This window comes from Rosa chinensis, chromosome 5 (assembly GCF_002994745.2).
Source record: "Rosa chinensis cultivar Old Blush chromosome 5, RchiOBHm-V2, whole genome shotgun sequence".
NCBI lineage: Eukaryota > Viridiplantae > Streptophyta > Magnoliopsida > Rosales > Rosaceae > Rosa > Rosa chinensis.
Genome location: NC_037092.1, coordinates 72,233,532 through 72,255,671, shown reverse-complemented (window position 1 = coordinate 72,255,671; position 22,140 = coordinate 72,233,532). Strand labels below are relative to the sequence as shown.

Below are 22,140 nucleotides of genomic sequence, written 5' to 3'. Positions count from 1 at the left end.
GGGGAGATCAAATCCACATCGCACAACTGCTCTAGAACTCAGGTCACAGTAGCTATAGTAAACTAGCAATGGCGACGAGTGAGGAGAAAAACATTAATACTGAAGAAGGGAACAACCTTTACGGAGCTCGATAACTGGCCACCAAATACTGGCCGAAGACATTGAATCCTACTCTCAGAGCAAACGGTGCGGTTTTGTTTCATAGAAAACCACATCGCAAAATGAAAGAAAAAATTATAAACACTTTTGAATTAAGAATTATGCATATCATTATGGGTTTCGAATAATCAAATTGAAGATGAATTAAAACTCATAGATCATGAATCATGGTAAAAAACAACAAACATTGCACCAAGATGTCTTAGATCATCATCGAGTTTTAAAAAAAATAATAGCAGAGCGAGTTGATAACGTGTTATAAAGTAGAAAGAAGATGAAGAGAGAATAGTTAGGAGGAAGTAGATGTATTCTCATTCAATCTCATTAGCCTCCTTTATATAGAGGTAGAGTTTACATCAAAGTATATAACTAATGAGTATTTACGTGGACAGCCATACAGATAATAATATTTACAATAGTATGCAATTATAATTATACTTCTTGTTGCCCTGCACACGTGTGCCGATCCTATCCTTCTCTTTGCCAACTAAATATAGCCACAAAGAGCCTTTGACACAATTAACCACCCCATTCACTTTCACTCCCTTCTCTCTCTCTCTCTCTCTCTCTCCCTCTCTCCCTCTCTCCTTTGCGAAACCAGTAGCCACCATCTCTGCCTTCTCTCTTCATTGATTTTTCATTAACATAATGCATTTCATAGTGGCAGAATGCATTAATCATTACCAAGAGTCCAAGAATAGAGGCGCGGAGGAGGCGTGGAGCTGCAGTGGCTTGGGGGAAGCTGCGGTGGCTCTGGGGAGCTCTGGTGGAGGTGTGGAGCAGAAGCGCGGTGGCTTGGTGGGGAAAGCGAATAAAAGCTTCGGTCTATTTTTTCAGTTATGGGGTCGAATGGGTTTTAGGTTTCACTGATGTCGAGTTTAGGATTCAGGAAAGGGAAAAAAAAAAAAAAAAAAGAAGGAAGAAACCGCCTAGCCACCCAGGCGGACGCCTAGGCGGCCTCCCAAATCCTATCCGCCTAAGGCTTCTGATTTGCCATTACTCGCCTCGGTTTGCTGCCGCCCAGCGCCTAGGCGGCCGAGTTTTAGAACATTGTCTGTATCTAGATCCCCATATAGATACGCACTAACCACATGTCACACCCCGAATTTTGAATAAAAATATTCGAATTCGAAACACGATAACTTAACCAACTTCCCAAAAATAGCATAGAAACATACTCAAATTAATCTAAGCAACAACAAAACGTCAATAAAGACTCGATCACTTAAGTCGAATATCACATCAACAAGTGTTTACAAAACTCAAGAGAACTGATATACAAATGTAAAGGCTCGCTAAAAGCATACCAAAAATAGCAGTACACTAACAAAATTAGGTTCTGAACCTACACTGCTGCAACCACACCCTCGTACTCAGCCCTGGTGGTCTTCACCTGCAGGAATAACCGCTACACCATAGAATAGTGCACCGGGATTGCAAACAACAAACCCGGTAAGCTTTTTAAGCTCGTATGAGTAAACTCAATTAAAATGACTCACGTCACTCATGCTTATAATTTCTCAACTCATGAGATAAATTAAAGCAACAACATTTAACTCCACAAACATAACCAAACATCCAATCACACTAGATAAAAATTAGTAATCCCTGCATAGAATTTTAGTTCAGGAGATTACACTTAAAATCAACCATTAGAATGAAGAGGAAAATCACTAAGGAGTCAAACAACTCACAGTAGAGTCGATGATCACCCATCAACCCTAAAGCCGATGATCACCCATCAACTCCAAATAAATCATCCCACAACATGACTCGTTTCCAAAACTCGACATCCTTACCCCTTAAGGTAACATACATCACAAAAGTGATAAAAATCATATTAACACAACTCACCCATAATATGAAAATCAAGTCCCTCTTGGACAATAAAAGAAAGAACCCACCCGAACTCTCTTTTAAAAACACGTGTACTCATAGGCCTCAAGTAACCCAACGCGTCACTCCCATGCAGTACAATGGCAGACAGACTAGAGCTCTAACTGATCGTAACCACTCACCCGCCCAAAGGCGTGGTTCCCGATATAATTGCCTAAGTCACCACTGTGATACCAGATCCGTAGATCCGAAAACAGTCACCACTGTGACACCAGATCCGTAGATCCAAAAACATTTAAAAGTCCCACACGACTCAAAATGTTACACCAACACTCGATTACTCTTTCAACACAATATAATCAACCATTCCATGATATAATGTATTGCCACGAATAGTAAATACTTGAAATGACAATTCAATCAACTCTCAATCATTTCTTCACCAATGTCACACCATCCAATATATATATTCCACGTAAATACACACACACACACACACGTAGTCATTCACGCAGGAATGACCACTAATACCAACTATAGTTCATACGTATTAAAACCAAGAAATTCATTTCACACTTAAATTCATTTTTTTACCTGTGAGCTGTAGCCCTATGAACCGTAGTCGATCAAGTTCATATTATTTCAAACAAATCTTTATTTTCGAAAATGATTTACAATTATCAATCAATTCTGACAATTAAATAACTCGGTTCGTAAATGAACCACGTAAGATTTACTCACCTCAAAATCCTGATGCATCTTCTCTAACAGCCAAGACAAATTACCGGACGTACTGTCAATCACCTAAAGCAAGTACAACCTCGATTCAGCACACGAATTAACAAAAACCATTTAATTCCGAAACTCCCGAAACACACTAAAATCCGAAAGTGACGCCAATCGAGGTGAAACTTTATCCAAGACCACCCGAGGTCTCTGGAATATTTATACGATCAATATCTCAAACTTACAAGTCGATTGGACGGCCGAATCCTCACGGATAGAAAACCGATCGAACCGAAAACCCTAAAACTTTGAAAATCCATAACTTGCTCATACGATTTCCAAAAATTACAAACTATATATCGAAATGATCGTATCGATGTGTAGATTAAAAAAGGGAACAGAAACTATTCTTGGGGTGGCTGGAAGTGGTCGGAAACCACCACCACCACAGTGGCGGCGCCGCCGCCCACCCAAAGTCAAAATTTGACAAAACTCACAACATGAAAGTTCTTCATCTCAACTCCAATTACAACTTTCATAACTACACTAATGTCAGATTATAACCCAAAAAAAGTATAATTTTACCTCAAAAAATTTCCATATTGGATGAACCCTAATTTCCCAATCGTGCAAAATCGATCACCACAGCTCAAATCGATGCAACCCACCTTGGGGAAAATGATCTACGTCCCTTGAAGTGAAAAATCCCTTTTGGAACCACGGCCAAAGGTGGCCGACGACTGGAGGCGATTCCGGCTTCGTCTCGACCTCTTCTAGGTGTTGTAACTCGAGCTACGGCTCGACCCGCGCTCGATTGCTTCCACAGACGTGTAGAGGCCAGCAAGGCGAGCACAACCCACCTTGGATCGAGTCCTATGGTGGCCGGAGGAGGCAGAACGACGCCGGCAAAGTGGAGAGGCGACTCGGGCTCGGGGAGAGAGAAACAGAGCTGGGTTTCCGTTTTTGGAAATCTAGCCTTTTTTGCAATTTTCAGAAATTTTCGTCCTTTATACTAAAATAGAAAATTTTTCCGATGGCCATAACTTCTTCATACGAACTCTGATTTTCGCGTTCCACATGTCCGCAAACTCGTATCGACGCACTCTACGACTTTCGTGAATGAAGTTTTCACAAAATCGAAATGTACAAAAAGTCAACATTTGCACCCCCCCTAAAACCATACTTTTCGAATAATTCATCGTCCGAAACACTTCCGCTCTATTCTCGAACCACGAAATCGTACTAACGAACATTTTATTAATTCAGGAAATTCCTAGAAATTAATAACTAATTTTCGGGGTATTACACCACATCCATAAGCTGCATGTTCATTTTTTTCAAAAACTACCAAACTAACAAGGTTGCGGAATGTAATAACGTCCATTACGGGAGAATATGTCTCATCGTAGTCGATTCCAGGGCGTTGTGAGAAGCCTTGTGCCACAAGGCGAGTTTTGTACCTTACAATCTCGTTTCTCTCATTACGCTTTCTAACGAACACCCATTTATGACCAACCGGTTTGGTGTTAGGTGGTATTGGCACAACAAGCCCGAATACCTTTCTCTTCGCTAGAGAATCAAGTTCTACCTGAATTGCTTCTTTCCATTTTGGCTAATCAGCTCTATGTTGGCATTCATCATTAAAGCGTGGTTCGATGTCATCGGTCTCAATAATCTCACGCGCTACAGAATACGTGAATACATCATCAATGATGATGGAGTTTCTTTCCCACATCCCATGTACACTAGTGTAATTTACAGAGATCTCTACGTTATCAGGGATCGGTTTTGACATTGAGATGTCCCTCAAAGATGTCTCTTGGACATAACCATAATCCGAAACATTCTCATGGGACGGATTTTGAGTATCGATGATCAAAGGATTTGTTTATGCCTCATTCGTTCTCATTCTAGGGCGAGCATCCTTCTAACCAACTGGTCTACCACTCTTCCTAGCAGGACCTGCATCCATAGACGCCACATCACTGCTAATATGGGTAGTGGGGCCATCTCCTGGTACCTCAGGAGCGGCGTTACGTCCAGTAATTGGGACGTCATTCCTTGCAGGCACTTTTGCAGTAAGTATATGTAATCTCGTCACTTTAGCAACATCACAAAACACACCAGGTAGAGTATCTACTACGTTCTAGAACTCGATTATTCTTTGCACTTCAAGTTCGGACTGCGCGGTACGTGGATCGAGATGAGACATAGTAGGGATAGACCACGACAATTCCTATTGTTTTTGTTGAAACATGTGTATTCTTATCTCCCCCTAACGACAGGAAAACTGTCTGATCAAAGTGAAAATCTGCAAATCTAGTAGAAAAGAGATCACTTGTCAAGGGATCTAGGTAGCGGACGATAATTGGAGCCTCATATCCAACATATATGCCCATTCATCTCTGTGGACCCATTTTAGTACGCTGTGGCGGCGTAATAGGCACATAAATGACACACCTAAAAATGCGTAAGTGCGAGATATCAAGCTCGTACCCAGCCACTAGCTGTAATGCATAATAAGGTTGGGTGGTAGTGGGACGTAGACTAATTAGCATCGCTGCATGCAATATTGCATATCCCCAAGCGGAAACAGGGAGATTGGTGCGCAAAATCAATGTCTGTGCTACCATTTTTAGTCGCTTAATGGCGGCTTCCGCGAGACCATTTTGGGTATGTACATGGGGAACTGGATGCTCTACATCAATCCCCAGTGACATGTAATAGTCATCGAATGTTTTCGATGTAAACCCCCAACATTATCAAGTTGAATTGACTTAATTGGGTGGTTCGGGTAGTAAGCCTTTAGATGGATAATCTGGGTTAGGAGTTTAGCATAAGCAGGATTTCGAGTGAACAACAGTGCGACATGTGACCAGCGTGTCGACACATCAACTAATACCGTAAAGTATTTAAAAGGTCTGCAAGATGGTTGAATTGGTCCACAGATATCCCATTTGATTCTCTATAAGAACGAAATGAGTATTTTTGGATCCTTTGCGTAGGACGGTCTCGGTCCTAATTTTCCTAAGGAATAGGCTTTGTAAAATGAGCGAGGGGCCTTAGGAGTAACCAATGAGGATTTTGGTTGGGCCTAAGCGTCTGAAGAGCTATTCGAAGTAAAATTGGTGACTATATCACCCATCATAGCGTTAGGACCATGGAAAGTGGCAACCATGGCACCATGGACATGGGGATTGACATCCATAGTGTCATGGCCATGTGTGATACCTTCTATGGGTGTTGTCAAGGGGGACATGGGCAGCGGTGCTAGAGGCGGCTGCAACGGCCGTCACACTATGTCTAGGAATCAATCTTTGATTCTTGCTTCGTTTTGCTCAAAAGAATGGATGTCTGTATGAAGTCTTTAGTATACGGATCATCATATCACGACCAGAATGTCCTAGTCGGTCGTGCCAAAGCCAATATGTGTCAAAATTCAAGAGATCTTCTCTTATTACATTATTGGATTCAATAGGTCAAATTGTAGTGACATAAAGCCCACTAGATTAACACATAAGCTTCTCTAAGATGCGTTTTCATCCGCAACCATTAGAGGTAATGCAAAGGAACTCTTTTCCATTCTCAGTATGTGTTTCCGCATGAAATCCATTGGCTCTGATATCTTTAAAGCTCAATAAGGTTTTATTTGCCTGGGCTCCTGGAATTTGGGGCTTCGATGTGTGCGGTGGTGGTTGTTAGGGTTTGAAGGCTACGAAATTAGGGTTTCAGGGTTAGGGCTTCGTGTTGATAACGTGTTTTAGGGAATCGATATTTGAGAGAGAATTTGCTGCGTTTTCATTGATAATAAGGGTCTCTTTATATAGAGGATTACAAGCATTGAGATAGAGTTGTACATGGAAACATAATCATACATTGATTGGATATCTACTAAGATTCTCCGAGATTATCTCTAATACAAACTCCATTACAAGTAGAGCAAGTAACCTAGAGTTTGGGCTAGACACATATTCTGGATTTACTTGAACAAAATGCTACTTGTCAGGTTGTTCCCAAATGGCTGTTAGGTGTTTTATTTATTTGAATTAGTCTTGAAAATGTACAAGTCCTAGCTAGCCTACTACGAGTTTGTTCTTTTTACCAAGTCTTTAGGGAAATCGCATGAACTTAGGAGTTGTTAGCCATGGGTTGTTGTTCCAGATTTTTTGCTTAGTTTGTTTTGTACGCTCTATTTATACAAAGCTTATTTTTCAATCAATGTATTCAATTTAGTTCCAATACTTCTCGTCTTTATCTAGATTATTTAAAATGGTGGTCTCCTCCTTAACCAGGTCAATTAAAGCTCAAAGTGGATGGAGCTTTTCTGCCTAATCGAACTGAAGGAGGATTTGGAGGTGTACTCAGAGATGCTCAAGGCATCGACATTACAGCTTTTGCTCACCATGTCAGTTTTGTTACATCTACCAAGCAATTGAGCTTTTAGCTCTTAAAGCAAGTTTGCAGCTGCTACAAGCGAGGCAAGTTATAGATTGTACTGTTGAAACTGATTGTCTTATTGCTGTCACAAAAATTCAAATGGAAGACTACAAAATCTAGAGCATGGTAGTCTTATTAATGACATTAGAGTTGGGCTTCAGAATAAGAAAGGTGTCTCTATTTCTCATGCACCTAGAACTACAAATGCAGTAGCACATAGACTTGCAAGTAAGACCTATGAATCTAGTGATAAATTAGAATGGAATTATGTAGTTCCAAATTTGCTTAGAGATGTTCTAACCTGTGGTTGTAACCACATTGCCCAAAATTAATAATTCATCTCTCTTTTATTGAAAAAAAAAATTGGGTTGCTTTGCATGCCCATTGATCACCACCGGGTTGGCCCGTTTGACCCATTTCGCCTCCAAAGCTCATATCTTTGTACGCTTCCTGCAGCCAAGTAGCCCATGCCCCGTAACCTATTAAACCAAATTCCCAAGACCAACATACGCCGCTGGTTTGCTCTCATCGGAACCTATGCCTGCTGTGGGTTTCACCAGCAAGCCATGGATGTGTTCAGTGAGATGCAAAGAGCGGGTTCCAGGCCCAACAAGATTGTTATTCCCAGTGTTCTCAAGGGCATATGGATAGAAGTGTAGAATATTCTGTAAATATTTACTTTCCTTGTAGGTATAGATTACGTTTTCTGTATAGTCATATGAGATTTTTTTTTCCTATTAGGATTACTCTTGTATCTCTTTATAATCCTCCTATTTTGGAGATGAATAGTATTGTATTGAAGCATAACAAACACATCAAAATCTTATTTTCTACTTGGTATCAGAGCCGAAAACCCAAAACCTGAAGCCCGAATGCCGAAACACATCGCAAATGATTGAAGACAACAGTATCTTGAAGTGCGAAACTGAAAGTCATCATCACCAATTGAATTGAATTGAAAGTATAATATTTGAAGTTGCTGCTGCACTCTTTTTGGTTGATTTAAACTAGACAACAAGTTGTAGCACACCTTTTTTTATTAAAGCACTAGCCAACAAATCCTTGCAGCAGGCATCCTTCTTTTTGCCTTGCTGCATACTTCTTTTTGGGCCACATACAAGTTGTTATTTTTTGCTCAATGGAAGACGACGCTGCCACCTTTGCACTCCACAACATGCCTCCACCACGCTATCTTTCGGGTAAAACAAATCCATATGCAAATACAATGTGTCCAGTCTTTGGAAATTTGGGTCATAGCAAGCAACAGTGGTATGAAGTAATTGGCTACCCTGATTGGTGGGATTTCACCAAGAAACCGCGAAAAAACCTTGGAAAAGCTGCCGTGGCTATTACAGAGGAAACACAACCATCTAATGTCACCGCTAATGTAGCACAGTCAGGTATGAAGGGTAAGGTATATGAATAGTTCTTGGATAATTGATACAGGTACATCTGACCATATGACTAATGATCCTAGTCTCTTAAAAAAGCTGAAACCCTCCTCTCAAGACATTGTTTCTACGGCTGACGGTACTCCAACTCCTGTTACCGGAGAAGGTTCTGTTGTTATGTCTCATACATTAACCCTTGAGTCTGTGTTAGTTGTTCCTTCATTGGCATATAATCTCCTATTTGTTGGCCAAATTATTCTAGCATTAGCATGTATTGTGACCTTTTATCCCTTGTTCTGTGTGTTTCAGGACATTCTGACTCGGCGGATTCTTAGTTATGGTGTTAGAAGGGGGAAACTCTATTACTTGGACCTAACAGAGAGTAGAGAGCAACAGTTGTTAGGACAAGTGAAACAGGTCAATGGAGTAGAGAATGCTAAGGAAACAATGTGGCTATGGCATCGTTGTTTGGGTCATCTATCTTTTGGTTATCTTAAGAAACTACAACCTCAGTTGTTTTTGGGTGTCAGTGATTCAGATTTTCATTGTGATGTATGTGAATTGGCTAAGAGTCATCGAATTTCGTACTCACCTAGTCTTAATAAAAGTCCCATTCCATTTATGAAGATTCATTCTGATGTCTGGGGTCCTGCTAAGATCCCTTCTTTTTCTGGAGCTCGGTATTTTGTGACTTTTATTGATAATTGTACTCGTATGACTTGGGTATCTCTATTAAAGAACAAGAGTGATGTTTGTTCCATGTTCCAAGTTTTTCATAAAATGGTGTCCACACAGTTCCAACAGTTTATTCGAGTTTTTCAATCTGACAATGGTGGCGAATATGTGAATGGCCCTATGCAGGAGTTTATGCAATCTCATGGAATTCGACATCAGACTTCAAACTCATATACTCCTCAACATAATGGATTGGCAGAAAGGAAGAATCGACAGTTACTTGAAGTTGTCCATGCCTCTTTGTTTGGCATGCATGTACCTCGTGAATGTTGGGGAGAAGCTGTGAAGTCTGCCGCCTACCTTATTAATCGTACTCCTTCTCGAGTAATTGAATTTCAAAATCCTCAGCAGAAACTTCTGTCACTTCCATCGCTACCAAATCTTGAGCCTCGTGTGTTTGGATGCGTAGCCTATGTTCATATTCCCAAGCCTCAACGTAGCAAGCTTGATCCCCATGCTCGTAAGTGTATATTTGTTGGTTATGCTGAATTCCAAAAGGGTTATCGTTGTTATGATCCTCTTACTGGCACTATACATGTCTCTCTTGATGTTGCGTTTCATGAATCCGAGCCTTATTATTCAGGGGAGGTACGGAGTCTTCCCTTCAGGGGGAGAGAGATTGTGAAGGAAATCCTCGGGACTTATTTGCATTTGAAGAATTTGCCGAATTAGAGGCTTTGGAGTCAAAATTTGGAGTGGAAAACGACATAAATGGCGCTGCTGGGAACGGAGAAGAATCTGGAGCATTGGGAGAAGGCGCTGGACCGGTTAGTGGAGATGGTGATCTGACCATGGGGCCCGGAGATGGAGAGCTGATGGTGGAAGGTAGAGAAGATGGCAGACCCGTGGGGCCCTCGGATGGGCATGATGACTTGAGCGTGGCGCCCTCGGATGGCCATGATTACTTGAATGTGGAAGGGAGACAAGGTGATAGAATTGTGGGGTCCACGGGTGAGCAGTTTTTTTGACTCCACAAGCACAAGCCGACTACTTGATTCCAGCCTTTCCTTTGGCTCCAGCCAATCGCTTGACAAGCTACACAAGGCTGATGTGCAAAGCCAACTTTATGGTGCATCAGAAAGAACAGACGCAGCACGCCAACATATTACTGTGCAACCCCCAAAGTGGCATTGACTTGTCAAATAGATACTCTACGCGCAAGGAGACTGACACACAATTTGAGGGTGACAACAATGCACTAATGCATCCGGGAAAATATGGAACATCACAAGCTAACAGTGAACAGAATATTCAGGGCCCTCATCTATCAGAGTCCTTCCCCCTCTCTACATCATCAATTGAAGAATCTGAGTGTTCCTTCTCAGGTACCTTTAATTTCGAATAAATCATCTGGGGTAGGTAATATTGAGTCCAGGAAATCACAGAGGGCTACCAAGGGCATTCCTAAGAAACAATATGAACCAGACATTAAAACCAAAGCTAGGTATCCTATAGTTAATTACATGTTTAGCCATATGTTGTCTAGGTCACATGCACTTGTTGTTGATCAATTATCCACTGTATCTATTCCTAGTAGTGTACAAGATGCTTTGGCGGACCCTAAGTGGAGTCAAGCGATGAATGAAGAACTAGAAGCTTTGCAGAAAAATTCGACTTGGGATATTGTGACTATGCCTGCTGGGAAGAAAATTGTTGGGTGCCGATGGGTGTTTACAGTAAAACTTAAAGCTGATGGGAGCATTGACAGGTACAAAGCCAGATTAGTTGCCAAAGGGTACACTCAGCGCTATGGAATTGATTATGAAGAAATGTTTGCTCCTGTAGCAAAGATCAATACTGTTCGGATCTTGATTTCACTTGCAGCAACTAAAGATTGGCCTCTACATCAGTTTGATGTGAAGAATGCTTTTCTTAATGGAAATTTGGAGGAAGAAGTGTATATGGACATACCGCCAGGAGTCGAAAATATGCCTTGTGATACTGGCAAGGTTTGTAAATTGAAGAAATCTCTGTATGGTTTGAAACAGTCTCCTAGATCGAGCTTGGTTTGGAAGATTCTCCAAGTCTATGAGGATGTTCGGATATAGACAAAGCAACTCGGATCATACCTTGTTCATCAAGCGTAGTCAGGGTAAGATTACCGCTCTGATAATATATGTTGATGATATGATTGTCACAGGGGATGATCTAAAAGAGATGGAGGCCCTACAAAAGTATCTTTCTAAGGAATTTGAGATGAAGGACCTTGGGCAATTGAAGTACTTTCTTGGAATTGAAGTTGCAAGGTCGAAGAAGGGAATTTCTTTGTCCCAACGTAAGTATATACTTGACTTGTTAGCTGAGACCGGGATGCTTGACTGCAACCCTATTGAGACACCGATCGAGATGAACCACAACTTTGCCATCTATCCGGATCAGGTTCCTACTGATAAAGGACGGTATCAATGTCTAGTAGGGAGGCTTATTTATCTTTCTCATACTAGGCCTGATATTGCTTATGCTGTGAGTGTGGTTAGTCAGTTTATGCATTGTCCGAGTGAAGAGCATATGGATGCAGTGTATCGTATTTTGAGATATCTTAAGATGGCACCTGGAAGAGGTTTGTTGTTTGGAAAAAAGAATGAGTTGGAAGTTGTGGGGTACACGAATGCAGACTGGGCTGGTGATAAGACAGACAGACGATCCACATCTGGATATTTTACATTTGTTTGGAGGAAACTTTGTGACTTGGCGCAGCAAGAAACAGAAGGTTGTCGCTAGGTCAAGTGCTGAAGCTGAGTTTCGAGGTATGGCACATGGAGTTTGTGAGATGTTGTGGATTCGTAACGTGTTGAAAGATTTGGATTTTAAACTTCAGAAACCTATGGACTTGCATTGTGATAGCACATCTGCTATTGAAATTGCTCGTAATCCTGTTCAACGTGACCGGACTAAGCACGTGGAAGTAGATCGGCATTTCATTAAGGAAAACCCGGACAGGAAGATTATCCGTCTCCCTTTTGTGTATACAGAAGATCAATTAGCAGATGTTCTTACGAAAGGAGTGTCAAGAAAAGTGTTTGACAACTCAATTGGCAAGTTGGGCATGATCGACATCTATGCACCAACTTGAGGGGGAGTACTGTAGAATATTCTGTAAATATTTACTTTCCTTGTAGGTATAGATTACGTTTTCTGTATAGTCATAGGAGATTTTTTTTTTCTTATTAGGATTACACTTGTATCTCTTTATAATCCTCCTATTTTGGAGATGAATAGTATTGTATTGAAGCATAACAAACACATCAAATTCTTATTTTCTACTAGAAGCTGCCTGGTATAGAAACATTGTTGGCTAAGCTATCTGTTAGTCTTTGGGAGAAGTCTGGAATGAACCAAAACAATTGTAGACCAACAGATGCTGTCTACTTTTCCGTTAGACTGACCGGGTCAACTCGCATAGGACAAGTTAGATGAAACTGTGATTCGAATTGTTACCAAAGAGGCTTTTAAGGGAGAAGGGGAGAGGCATGTACATCTAGAGGAGATAAGGTTGGAAGACTCGAGAACCTTCATCTCTACAAAATATATTGAAGAAACCATAAATGTGCAAACAGAGTTTAGTTGGTGTCGTCATCTGAAATCACAACACCCTCTCTGCAAGAACCTAGTTTCAGGAGAGCGTCTTCTGTGAACTGTCATCGGAGTCAAATCCCGCCTGTGAGCAACACGGCACACCCCCTCACCAGGTTTAATTCCTGATTGTTGTCCAATATGTTAATTTTGCTGGGCAATTGTAATTCCGATTATCTTTAATTTCCATCCTGGCATTGTTGCTTACTAGTCGTGCGTGCCATGAATGGGTCATGGTGGGTTTATATAGTCTAGAATTGCTCTTGCAAAATTATATCCCATTCAATCAGTTTCTTATCAACTATTGTCCTCTTATTTCCAACCATAGCATTCTACTTTTCCAAATGGGTTTAGCAACTCTAGCTCATATTTTACTAGTATTTTCTATTCCAGAAGTTCTTATCATGGTTGATTGAAGTTCTAGATCACCTTAAATTCATGAATATGAAGTCAATAATTTAAATTCACACACAATCAAACAGCAATTGTACCCCCATCAATTCGTCCTCCTATTAGCCTATCACATAAGAAATTGATTCTAGCTCTTAAAAGAAATTATCTTTTGAAGATGGAGCTTTATATGTTGAAAACTGACGGAAGACATAGAAAGCTGCATGTAAATTATGTTGGTGGAATGAGTGGAATCATTTGTTAACACAAGCTATGTTTTTTTTCATTCATTTCTATCAGTTTCATAACATTTTGTTTCTCCTCAAGTTCTGCTTTAGTTAATACTTGGAATTGCACAAGTTAGTTCAAGTTATAACTTTTCATTACCTGGAGTTTGTAGACACCAAAAATTTAATGAAAATAAAATTCATTAAATAATTCGGTCAACACTTGAAATTATGACCGAACAAATTTAGTCAGCACGTGGGTCCCACAAAATGTGCACGGGGCTTATGAGTAAGCAGAACCAGGCGAACTCAGGGAATGACATGTGGCGGCATACAAAAAAGCCCGACTGCAATAAATAAATTTGTTCCGACTTCATCAGCTGATATTAAGGGAGATCAATTAAATTAAATCAATTGATTCCGAGTCAAATCAAGTATTAAATTTCGTCTGCTGATTAGATGTCAATTTATTTAAATTGATAATCAAGATGAAAATCAGCCATCAAATTAATTGGCTGATTCCTTAATAGTCGTGATTAAATTAGTTAATTAAAATTGATTGATTTGATTATGCTATTAATGAAATACAATTAAAATCAGCCATCAAATTAATTGGATAATTCCTTAATGGTCGTGATTAAATTAGTTAATTAAGGTTGATTGATTTGATTATGTTATTAAGGAAAATACAATTAATTACATGTCATCAAGGCATTCCAAATGAAGAGAGACGCCGACACTATAAATACCCCTTCTCAAATCAAGAGAAGGACTTCGGCCAAAAGAAAGAGAAGAAAACACTCTCAAAAATTCTGAAGCCTCCCAAGCTCGTGAAGAACCATCAAGCTGCCAAATAGCCAGTTCCTCACCAACCTCAAGCCAAAACGTTCGTCACGTGTCAACCCTCTTGATCATCGTATTACTCAAGATCAAGTGTGAAGCCCTTGAGTGAAATTCATCGTCGGAGATAGAATCAGAAGATTACCAAAGATTGTAACCCGCACCACTTAAATTAATAAAATTATTTTTGTACACGTGTCTGTATTTTGTTTGTTTTCAGATTTCCGTGTTTACAGAGTTATAGGCTATTTAATCTGAGCCATTTGTTCATCATACACAGGCTGCTATAGTCTTTGAAAGTCTATTGGCAGAGTCCATCTTGGAAGGTGAGGGCAACTTGCATTTCAAAAGCTTGCGACTACAACACTTGAAAAACTAATGCCGAGGATAGAAGGGAAGGGAAAGTTTGATCAGGCAAGGTGGAGGCTAGTATATGCACCACAGATACCTAGCTTGCTTTCTGTTGATCCTACTGTACGTGGATCCTCTCAAATCCCTGGCCAGTAATATTTCATTTGGCACAGAAGTTGAAGTCCAACTTGGGAAACGTCTTACAGGTATTTTTCAAGCAAACTCCTTAATCTGCTTTCTATATTGTTGCAACTCACATTTGATTCGACTTGATTCTTATTCTAGTTTTGCTATTTGTTATTATTTAGAATATTGTGCCGCTTTAGCAAGGGAGTTGAGATTAATTAATTAACCTTTCAGAGGTTACTCGTATAATATCTTTCATTGTCTTATGTGAACTGAGTTTAGTAGTAGTTTACCTTGTAATCCTATAGTGTGGGAAGAGAGAATGTTGAATAGATGAATACTAACTACATTTCTTTTGTCTTTAAATGATGTTGAACATAGACACTTGGGGAGATATTGTTACTTTTTACCTTTGAATGTTGTTATGATCCTATAGGAGATATTTGTCTCCTCCCGACCTCAATTGTTCGACAAATGAAGGACTCGGAAATGGCAATGCAATGAACACTAATCTACCAGCTTACCAGCCGCCTGCACGTTCAAAATGCCTCATTTTTGAATATTCTGACTTGAGATTAATCTGCTAGCCATTATACTTTTAGTTGTGAACCAGATTAATTCACTTGTAGCTTTTAAATTTCCTCAACTGTCAATTGTACATATGACACTATTTGCTCAAAATTGAATGAGGCAATTGTGAACTTTGTACATAGTTCAATAAATCATCAATGAAAGGAGATTACCAGTTCTAAGTTTCAATTGCAGTACATCAATGACTTCGACTGAAAGGAAACTCAAATTCTTGCATTTCATCTCTCTCTCTCTCTCTCTCTCTCTCTCTCTCTCTCTCTCTCTCTCAAGCTCAAGTCAATGTTTGATTTCTCAGAAGCCCCAATAATGGAATGTCTATTGCATCTTCTTCAAACCCAAAGCATGATGGAACTTCGAGCCAAAATTTGAATGGTAATAGAATAAAGGTATACAAATTTCTCAAGTTTTGCACTAGCGGGACAAGAAATCAAATAGACAGTCACCAAAATCTCCATGGATCCTTGAATAGAGGAACATAGTTTTCTGTGGGAGGGAAAAGGTGAAATGAACTACAGTTTCTGTATCACAAAAATTTCAAGGCCCAAAGAGGATCTTGAGCAAGGCCCAAACATCATCATCTGTCGGCGTTTGCCCGTGTAGCGCTGTACGCCACCACTAGTCCGCCATAATCGAGCCGCGCTGACCAAGCCTGAACCAAGCCTCGCCGGCTCGACCCGCGTCTTACCACCGCACTTGGCCTACTTTGCTGCGCACCCTTCTAGAGTCCGAAATCGCTGCTCCGCCTCTAGATCTTCACCGCCACACAGCTCCTCAGAACCATGCCGCAGCTCCCCATTGGAACCCCGCCATCCTGATCTGCAAAGCCCACGTCGAAGCCTGCCACCATGCACAACCCAAACCACACCCAGAGATTTCATCGGGAACTTACCTCCGCCACCCGTCCAAAGCCTTGAGATTCAATGCCTCCCCTCATACCTCCCCAGGCAAATAGCAACTCCCATCCGACAGCAGCCCATTAGAGGCGAGGCATACACTCACCAATCTCAAGCGCCGTCGAACGAGCAAAATTCTCAAAACCTAGGTTTTTGGGTGCTCCGGGTTTTTTGGGTGAACTCGTGAAGATATGCAGTCAGATAGTTGAAAAACAAAATATTTATAATTAACATCTAATCATGCATTTTTGGAGAAATTATATATAGTTTTTTTTTTTAATAAAGGGTTGGTGCGGCTGCCCTCAAACTTTCATTAATGAAACTTTAGAATACAAGGGCGGGGAGACATTGAGCCTAAACCCCTGAGTATAATAAGTATCTAGAGTACGTTCCAAAATGATATTAGGAGTTTCTACAAAATACATTTATTCAAACAAGCACCAATTAGCAAAGAGTGCTTGACCGGCTACTCCATTTGCTTTGACATAGCGTGACATAATAGAAAGATAACTTGATTACAATGAAGCATAATTACCAAAATCTCAGCTTTCCTACTATGTTGCCGCCAGAGAAAAAATCCGACGACGCTAAGTTTCATCCTGTCACTAGGAGGTTGCGACCATTTAATAATTTCAATAGATTGTCACCTCACTAGATCATATAAGGCACTTAGAGTGCACGCACAGGCATTCAGCTCGACTAATCCTACAAGATACTTGCAGAGATTTATTACACGCCAAAGGGGAGACAATCCTAACCAACTAAGAGCATCTCCAACAGTGTTTGTTATAAACATAGCTAAAAATTACTAAAAGTTAAATATAGCTATCCAATTTGAGAGTTGTCCTCCAGCAAGGATAGCTATTCTTGAGTTAATTTAAATTTTGAAACGTTGAGGATTTTAGGTGAAGTTATTTTCTCTTTCCTCTTCAGCTATATTTAGCAAATTTAGCTTTTAAATAAGTATTCTGCTGGAGATAAAACTTATCCCAAAATTTGTTAAATTTCAAATTTTTTTTAAAATAGGTATTTTGTTGGAGATGCCCTAACGTAAGCAAAACAAAAGACATAAAATAAAAGACCAGCCCAGGCCGGGCCCAAAAATAGGACCTAAGCCCAAGCCTCGACCCAGAAACAAGGAGAAACCACAGCAGCCAACCAAGCCTGGCCCAACCGCACCCCCTCCACTGCCGTCGAACCACCAATAGCCCCGCTCCACCAGATTCGCTAGACCGCCACCCTCCACCCTCCGCCACCATGACCACGTCATATCTTCCTCATATCAGATTCAGCCCAGATCACCACCACCCCAGCAGATCGGACCCAACCCGATCGGGACAAATCCCGGCACCATACCAAACCAACCCAAGCCGCCATGACCACGCTATCGCTGAGTCACCTCCATGCTCACGCCCCCAATCCATACCATCGACCAGGCCAGAGAGGATCGATCCAAAACCAGACAACCACTCTGGTTTCCCATTTCCTCTTCTCCTAAACCGCCACTGCAACTCCCCGATCCAACGAAGAAACGTTGACCGAGGACCTGGTTTACTCCATACCCACACGGGGTCGACAAAGACCCGTCCAACGACTGCGAAGGAGCTCGCCGCCGGACAAGTTGACAACACTCACTTTTCACTCTCTCGCACTAGGTTTTTTAAATTATATGTAACTTTGAAATTAGTAATTTGGAGCTGGAATTATCATTAGTATTGCGATTTGTATTCTATTATAAATGACCACCTCAAACTAATCTTGATTCAGCCCTTGATCATACTAAAAAAACAATAGAACTTATTTCATATTAAACTCATTTTAGTCTCTCTTCCGTATTAATTCTCTTTTTGATTAATAAATAATCTAGCATGACATTCTAAAGAAAAAAAACATAGGGAACATATTTTTGCGAGATTAATATGAACATATTTTTCTTCACATGGTTTAACTGTGTCATTGTATGTATGAATGTACTCTCATCATAGATGTCTTCTTAGATGGGATCATGGAACAAAGGGAATGCGATAGCTTTTCAATTAGTATTTTCAAGGATAAAAATAGAAATTTATAATCTAAAGATTACAAGTAGGGCGGCAGTAGCCTCACCCAAAAACAATTATTTGAGTTTTGATAATGGGTTACTCAGATTATCTTTTACTAACTTTGCCAAATATTTCTAGCATAAAATCTAATTTACCCATCCTTGTATAACTTCTTGCTATATATTTAATTTAATTACCTTCAATATCTCACCAACAAAAAGGCTTTGCTTTTCTATATTGATCACATAAAATTAGCTATTGCCTATTGGTCACTTGAAATAGAACAAATTCATGCATATAATCACCATCATGACTCATGAGAGAAGAATGCCATGTAAATTCACTCTTTTTAGATTAAACCAATCACACTCATCTTCCCGCGCTTTACAGTCACTACTATTCCAATGACTCCCATCACCCAACACCGTACATTTCAATCCTCGCCTGACCTGTACACAAAGCTGATCGGAATTTACGCTCGTGATCGACAATTGCAGCCAGCAAGACTACTCCACGCCCATTTGATCACCACCGGGTTGGCCCGTTTGACCCATTTTGCCTCCAAGCTCATAGCCTTGTACGCTTCCTGCGGCCGAGTAGCCCATGCCCGTGACCTGTTCGACCAAATTCCCAAGACGAACATACGCCGGTGGTTTGCCCTCATCGGAGCCTACGCTCGCTCTGGGTTTCATCAGCAAGCAATGGATGTGTTCAGTGAGATGCAAAGAGCGGGTTCGAGGCCCAATAGGATTGTTATTCCCAGTGTTCTCAAGGCTTGTGGGCATCTCTCTGATGTTAAAACCGGTGAGAAACTACATGCTGTTGTGTTCAGGCACTCGTTTGAGTTTGATGCTTTTATTAGCAGCGCGCTTGTTGACATGTACTCGAAGAATGGGCGCGTGGAGAAGGCACGCAGGGTGTTTGATATGATGGTGGAGAAAGATTTGGTGGCTTTGAATGCTGTTGTTTCGGGGTTTTGTCAGCATGGCATGGGGGAAGAAGCATTGGTTTTGGTGGAGGAAATGCAGCTGGTGGGGATTAAGCCTAATTTGATTACTTGGAACACTTTGGTTGCTGGGTTTTCGCAGAAGGGTGATGAAGCAATGGCCTCTAGGCTGTTTAAATTGATGCGTGTGAACGGAATTGAGCCTGATGTTGTTTCTTGGACTTCGGTTATATCTGGGTTTGTGAAGAATTTTCAAAACAGTAAGGCTTTTTATACATTTAAGCAAATGTTGGATCATGGAATATGTCCAACTTCGGCTACAGTCAGTAGCCTGTTGCCTGCTTGTGCAGCTGTGACGAACTTGAGGTCTGGTAAGGAGATACATGCTTATGCATTGGTGACAGGAGTTGAAGCTGATGTATATGTGAGGAGTGCTCTTGTTGATATGTATGCGAAATGCGGATTTATATATGAAGCAAAGACATTGTTTTGCAAGATGTCTGAAAAGAACACTGTAACATGGAACTCAATGATTTTTGGATACGCAAATCATGGGTATTGCACTGAAGCAATTGAGCTTTTCAACAAGATGAAGACAGAAGACAACAGAAAACTTGATTACTTGACTTTCGTAGCAGTCCTTACTGCTTGTTGTCATACTGGAATGATTGAACTTGGCAAAAGCTTGTTTAGTTCGATGCAGGAAGAACATGGGATCATGCCAAGACTAGAACATTATGCATGTATGGTTGATCTTCTAGGTCGAGCAGGAAATCTCACTGAGGCATATGATATGATTAAGGCAATGCCCATGGAGCCAGATTCGTTTGTATGGGGAGCATTATTAGGAGCAAGTCGGAACTATGGGAATATAGAACTTGCTGAGATAGCAGCTAAGCATTTGTCAGAGCTAGAGCCGGAGAGTGCGGGAAACAATTTGCTATTATCAAGTCTATATGCAGATGCTGGAAATTGGGTAAATGTTGCAAGGTTGAAGAAAATGATGAAGAAAAAGAAGTTAAGGAAACTACCAGGATGCAGTTGGACGGAAGCTGCCTGATATACAAGAATGTCTTTTTAAGGAAGGTTCTGTACAATTCTTCATTCAGAAGAGACCTGAAGAGAAGGAATCTACAGGTATAAGGCACCTGAGCATTAACTTATTTCTAGCCTTTTCTTCTCAACCTTCTTGGCCGGAGCAACCCTTCAAATTTTGCTATTTCTGCAGATTCCAAGTGTTTGGTTGCTGGAGTACTGATAACAATCACTTTAGGCAAGAGGCTTAGTGCAGGCCCTCAAAATATGAGTTTTTTTGCATGCTATTGAATTATAAGTGGAATCTGCAATAATGCAGAACAGTTTCTTTGAAGTTGAGGAGGGGAACATGCAATGGGATTTCAACAGTCTCTTAATCTTCAGAAATCCAAGTCGAAGGTATCAGACAGCATACAGAAGAAATGACATTTTGTTAACAAGAAAAAGTTCTCAGTAAGTGTCTCCCAAACAATAAGCAGAATATTTCTGATGCTGTGAGGTTTATCAAAAGCTATCAATATTCAGCTTGGGCTTTTATTTGATAAAAGCTCTGCAAAATGAAATCACTGATCTATTGAAGTGATTCCGCTGCTTGGTCTCTATAGTGCCAGTGAATCAGTGAAGTGAAATTGTTGATTGGTTCAAGGAAAGGGGTTTTTTGGCTTTTGAGTTGATAGTTAACAGAAACGTAGTTGTTCTTATTTGCAACCAATGATGAAATTAATGATTCAATTTCTCACATTCCAATGGAAGTGTTGCCTATGCTTATAATGAATTTCATCAAGTTTGTAATGCCATGGAGAACGTAAATAAAATCCCTGTGCTTGAAATTCATCAAGATAAATGGATTACCAGGTTTCTTTCAGAACCTCATTGCAGAAATTCTCTGAAGAATCCAACCAACTCAAAAATCACTTGCTCATCCAAATGAATATTGTTACTTCCCAGTTCCTGTTCAATGATTCAAAAACATTCTTTGACTCGAACAAGGCATCAATGCTTTTGTGAAAGTGCCAAGTAATTGAGAAACTAATTAGCTGAGAAATAAATTTCAGACTGTGAGCGATACTCTGTACTTATGTGAGCTTCCATTGCTAATGTACATGACAGATATCACAATATGGATGATATCTTTTCTGTCCATCGGTGTACCACCAAAGCATCTTATACTATTCTAAATTTTATATGACAACTGCAGTACTGCTCCCTCCAACATAAAGATCTCCATAAACAAAATGTACCACAATCATTCAGCTTCTTTCCAAATAGCTCTAATCTGCATATTCATAAATCATACCGAGAAACTGGACCACATAATCAGCAGCTTAACAATCTAGCTAGCGATGAAAAATCCAAGCTATAAATAGGGGTATGAGTATGACAATGCTAAAATGCTCTGTGATCTACGAAATGACATTGGGTGTTCAAATGATGAATTAATAGAAGCTGTAAAAGGTGCAGAATTCTCACATTTCCTTCCATTACTAAGAAAGTTGTATCGACCAAAAAAAAAAAATACTAAAGAAAGTTCTGTTTCAAATGTTCAAATAAACTTTATCATGAATCTTTTAACAGTGGCAACAAAGCCGGATCTACTACATCCTTGGACAATAAACCAACTATAAATTCCATAGTTGATGCATCTGCAGAGAAACCCCACTCCACCATTTCTTGAATAAGTTCCAAAGCCCATGATGTCTCATTGTTATTTTACAACCCTCGGATAATGGTGTTATACTATTATAGGTGCAACCATCTGAAGAACCTGGTCCCTTTCTTTTACTAACTTTTCTGCTTCAATTAATAAGCCCTGATGACAAAGTCCATGAATCATTATATTGT

At 40.3% G+C, this 22,140-nt stretch overlaps 1 protein-coding gene across 1 annotated transcript; it reads left to right on the top strand.

The window, feature by feature from the left end:
- Positions 1 to 18,561: 18,561 nt before the first annotated feature.
- LOC112167793 (pentatricopeptide repeat-containing protein At5g59600) lies at positions 18,562 to 21,125 on the top strand. Its single transcript, XM_024304867.2, has 2 exons — positions 18,562 to 20,400; positions 20,492 to 21,125. The coding sequence occupies exon 1, from the start codon at positions 18,722 to 18,724 to the stop codon at positions 20,321 to 20,323; it is 1,602 nt and encodes a 533-aa protein (XP_024160635.1). The 5' UTR covers positions 18,562 to 18,721; the 3' UTR covers positions 20,324 to 20,400; positions 20,492 to 21,125.
- Positions 21,126 to 22,140: the final 1,015 nt, after the last annotated feature.

Excerpts from the sequence above, each read along its gene's own strand:
- LOC112167793 (XM_024304867.2), top strand. The coding sequence starts at position 18,722 with ATGACTCCCATCACCCAACACCGTACATTTCAATCCTCGCCTGACCTG.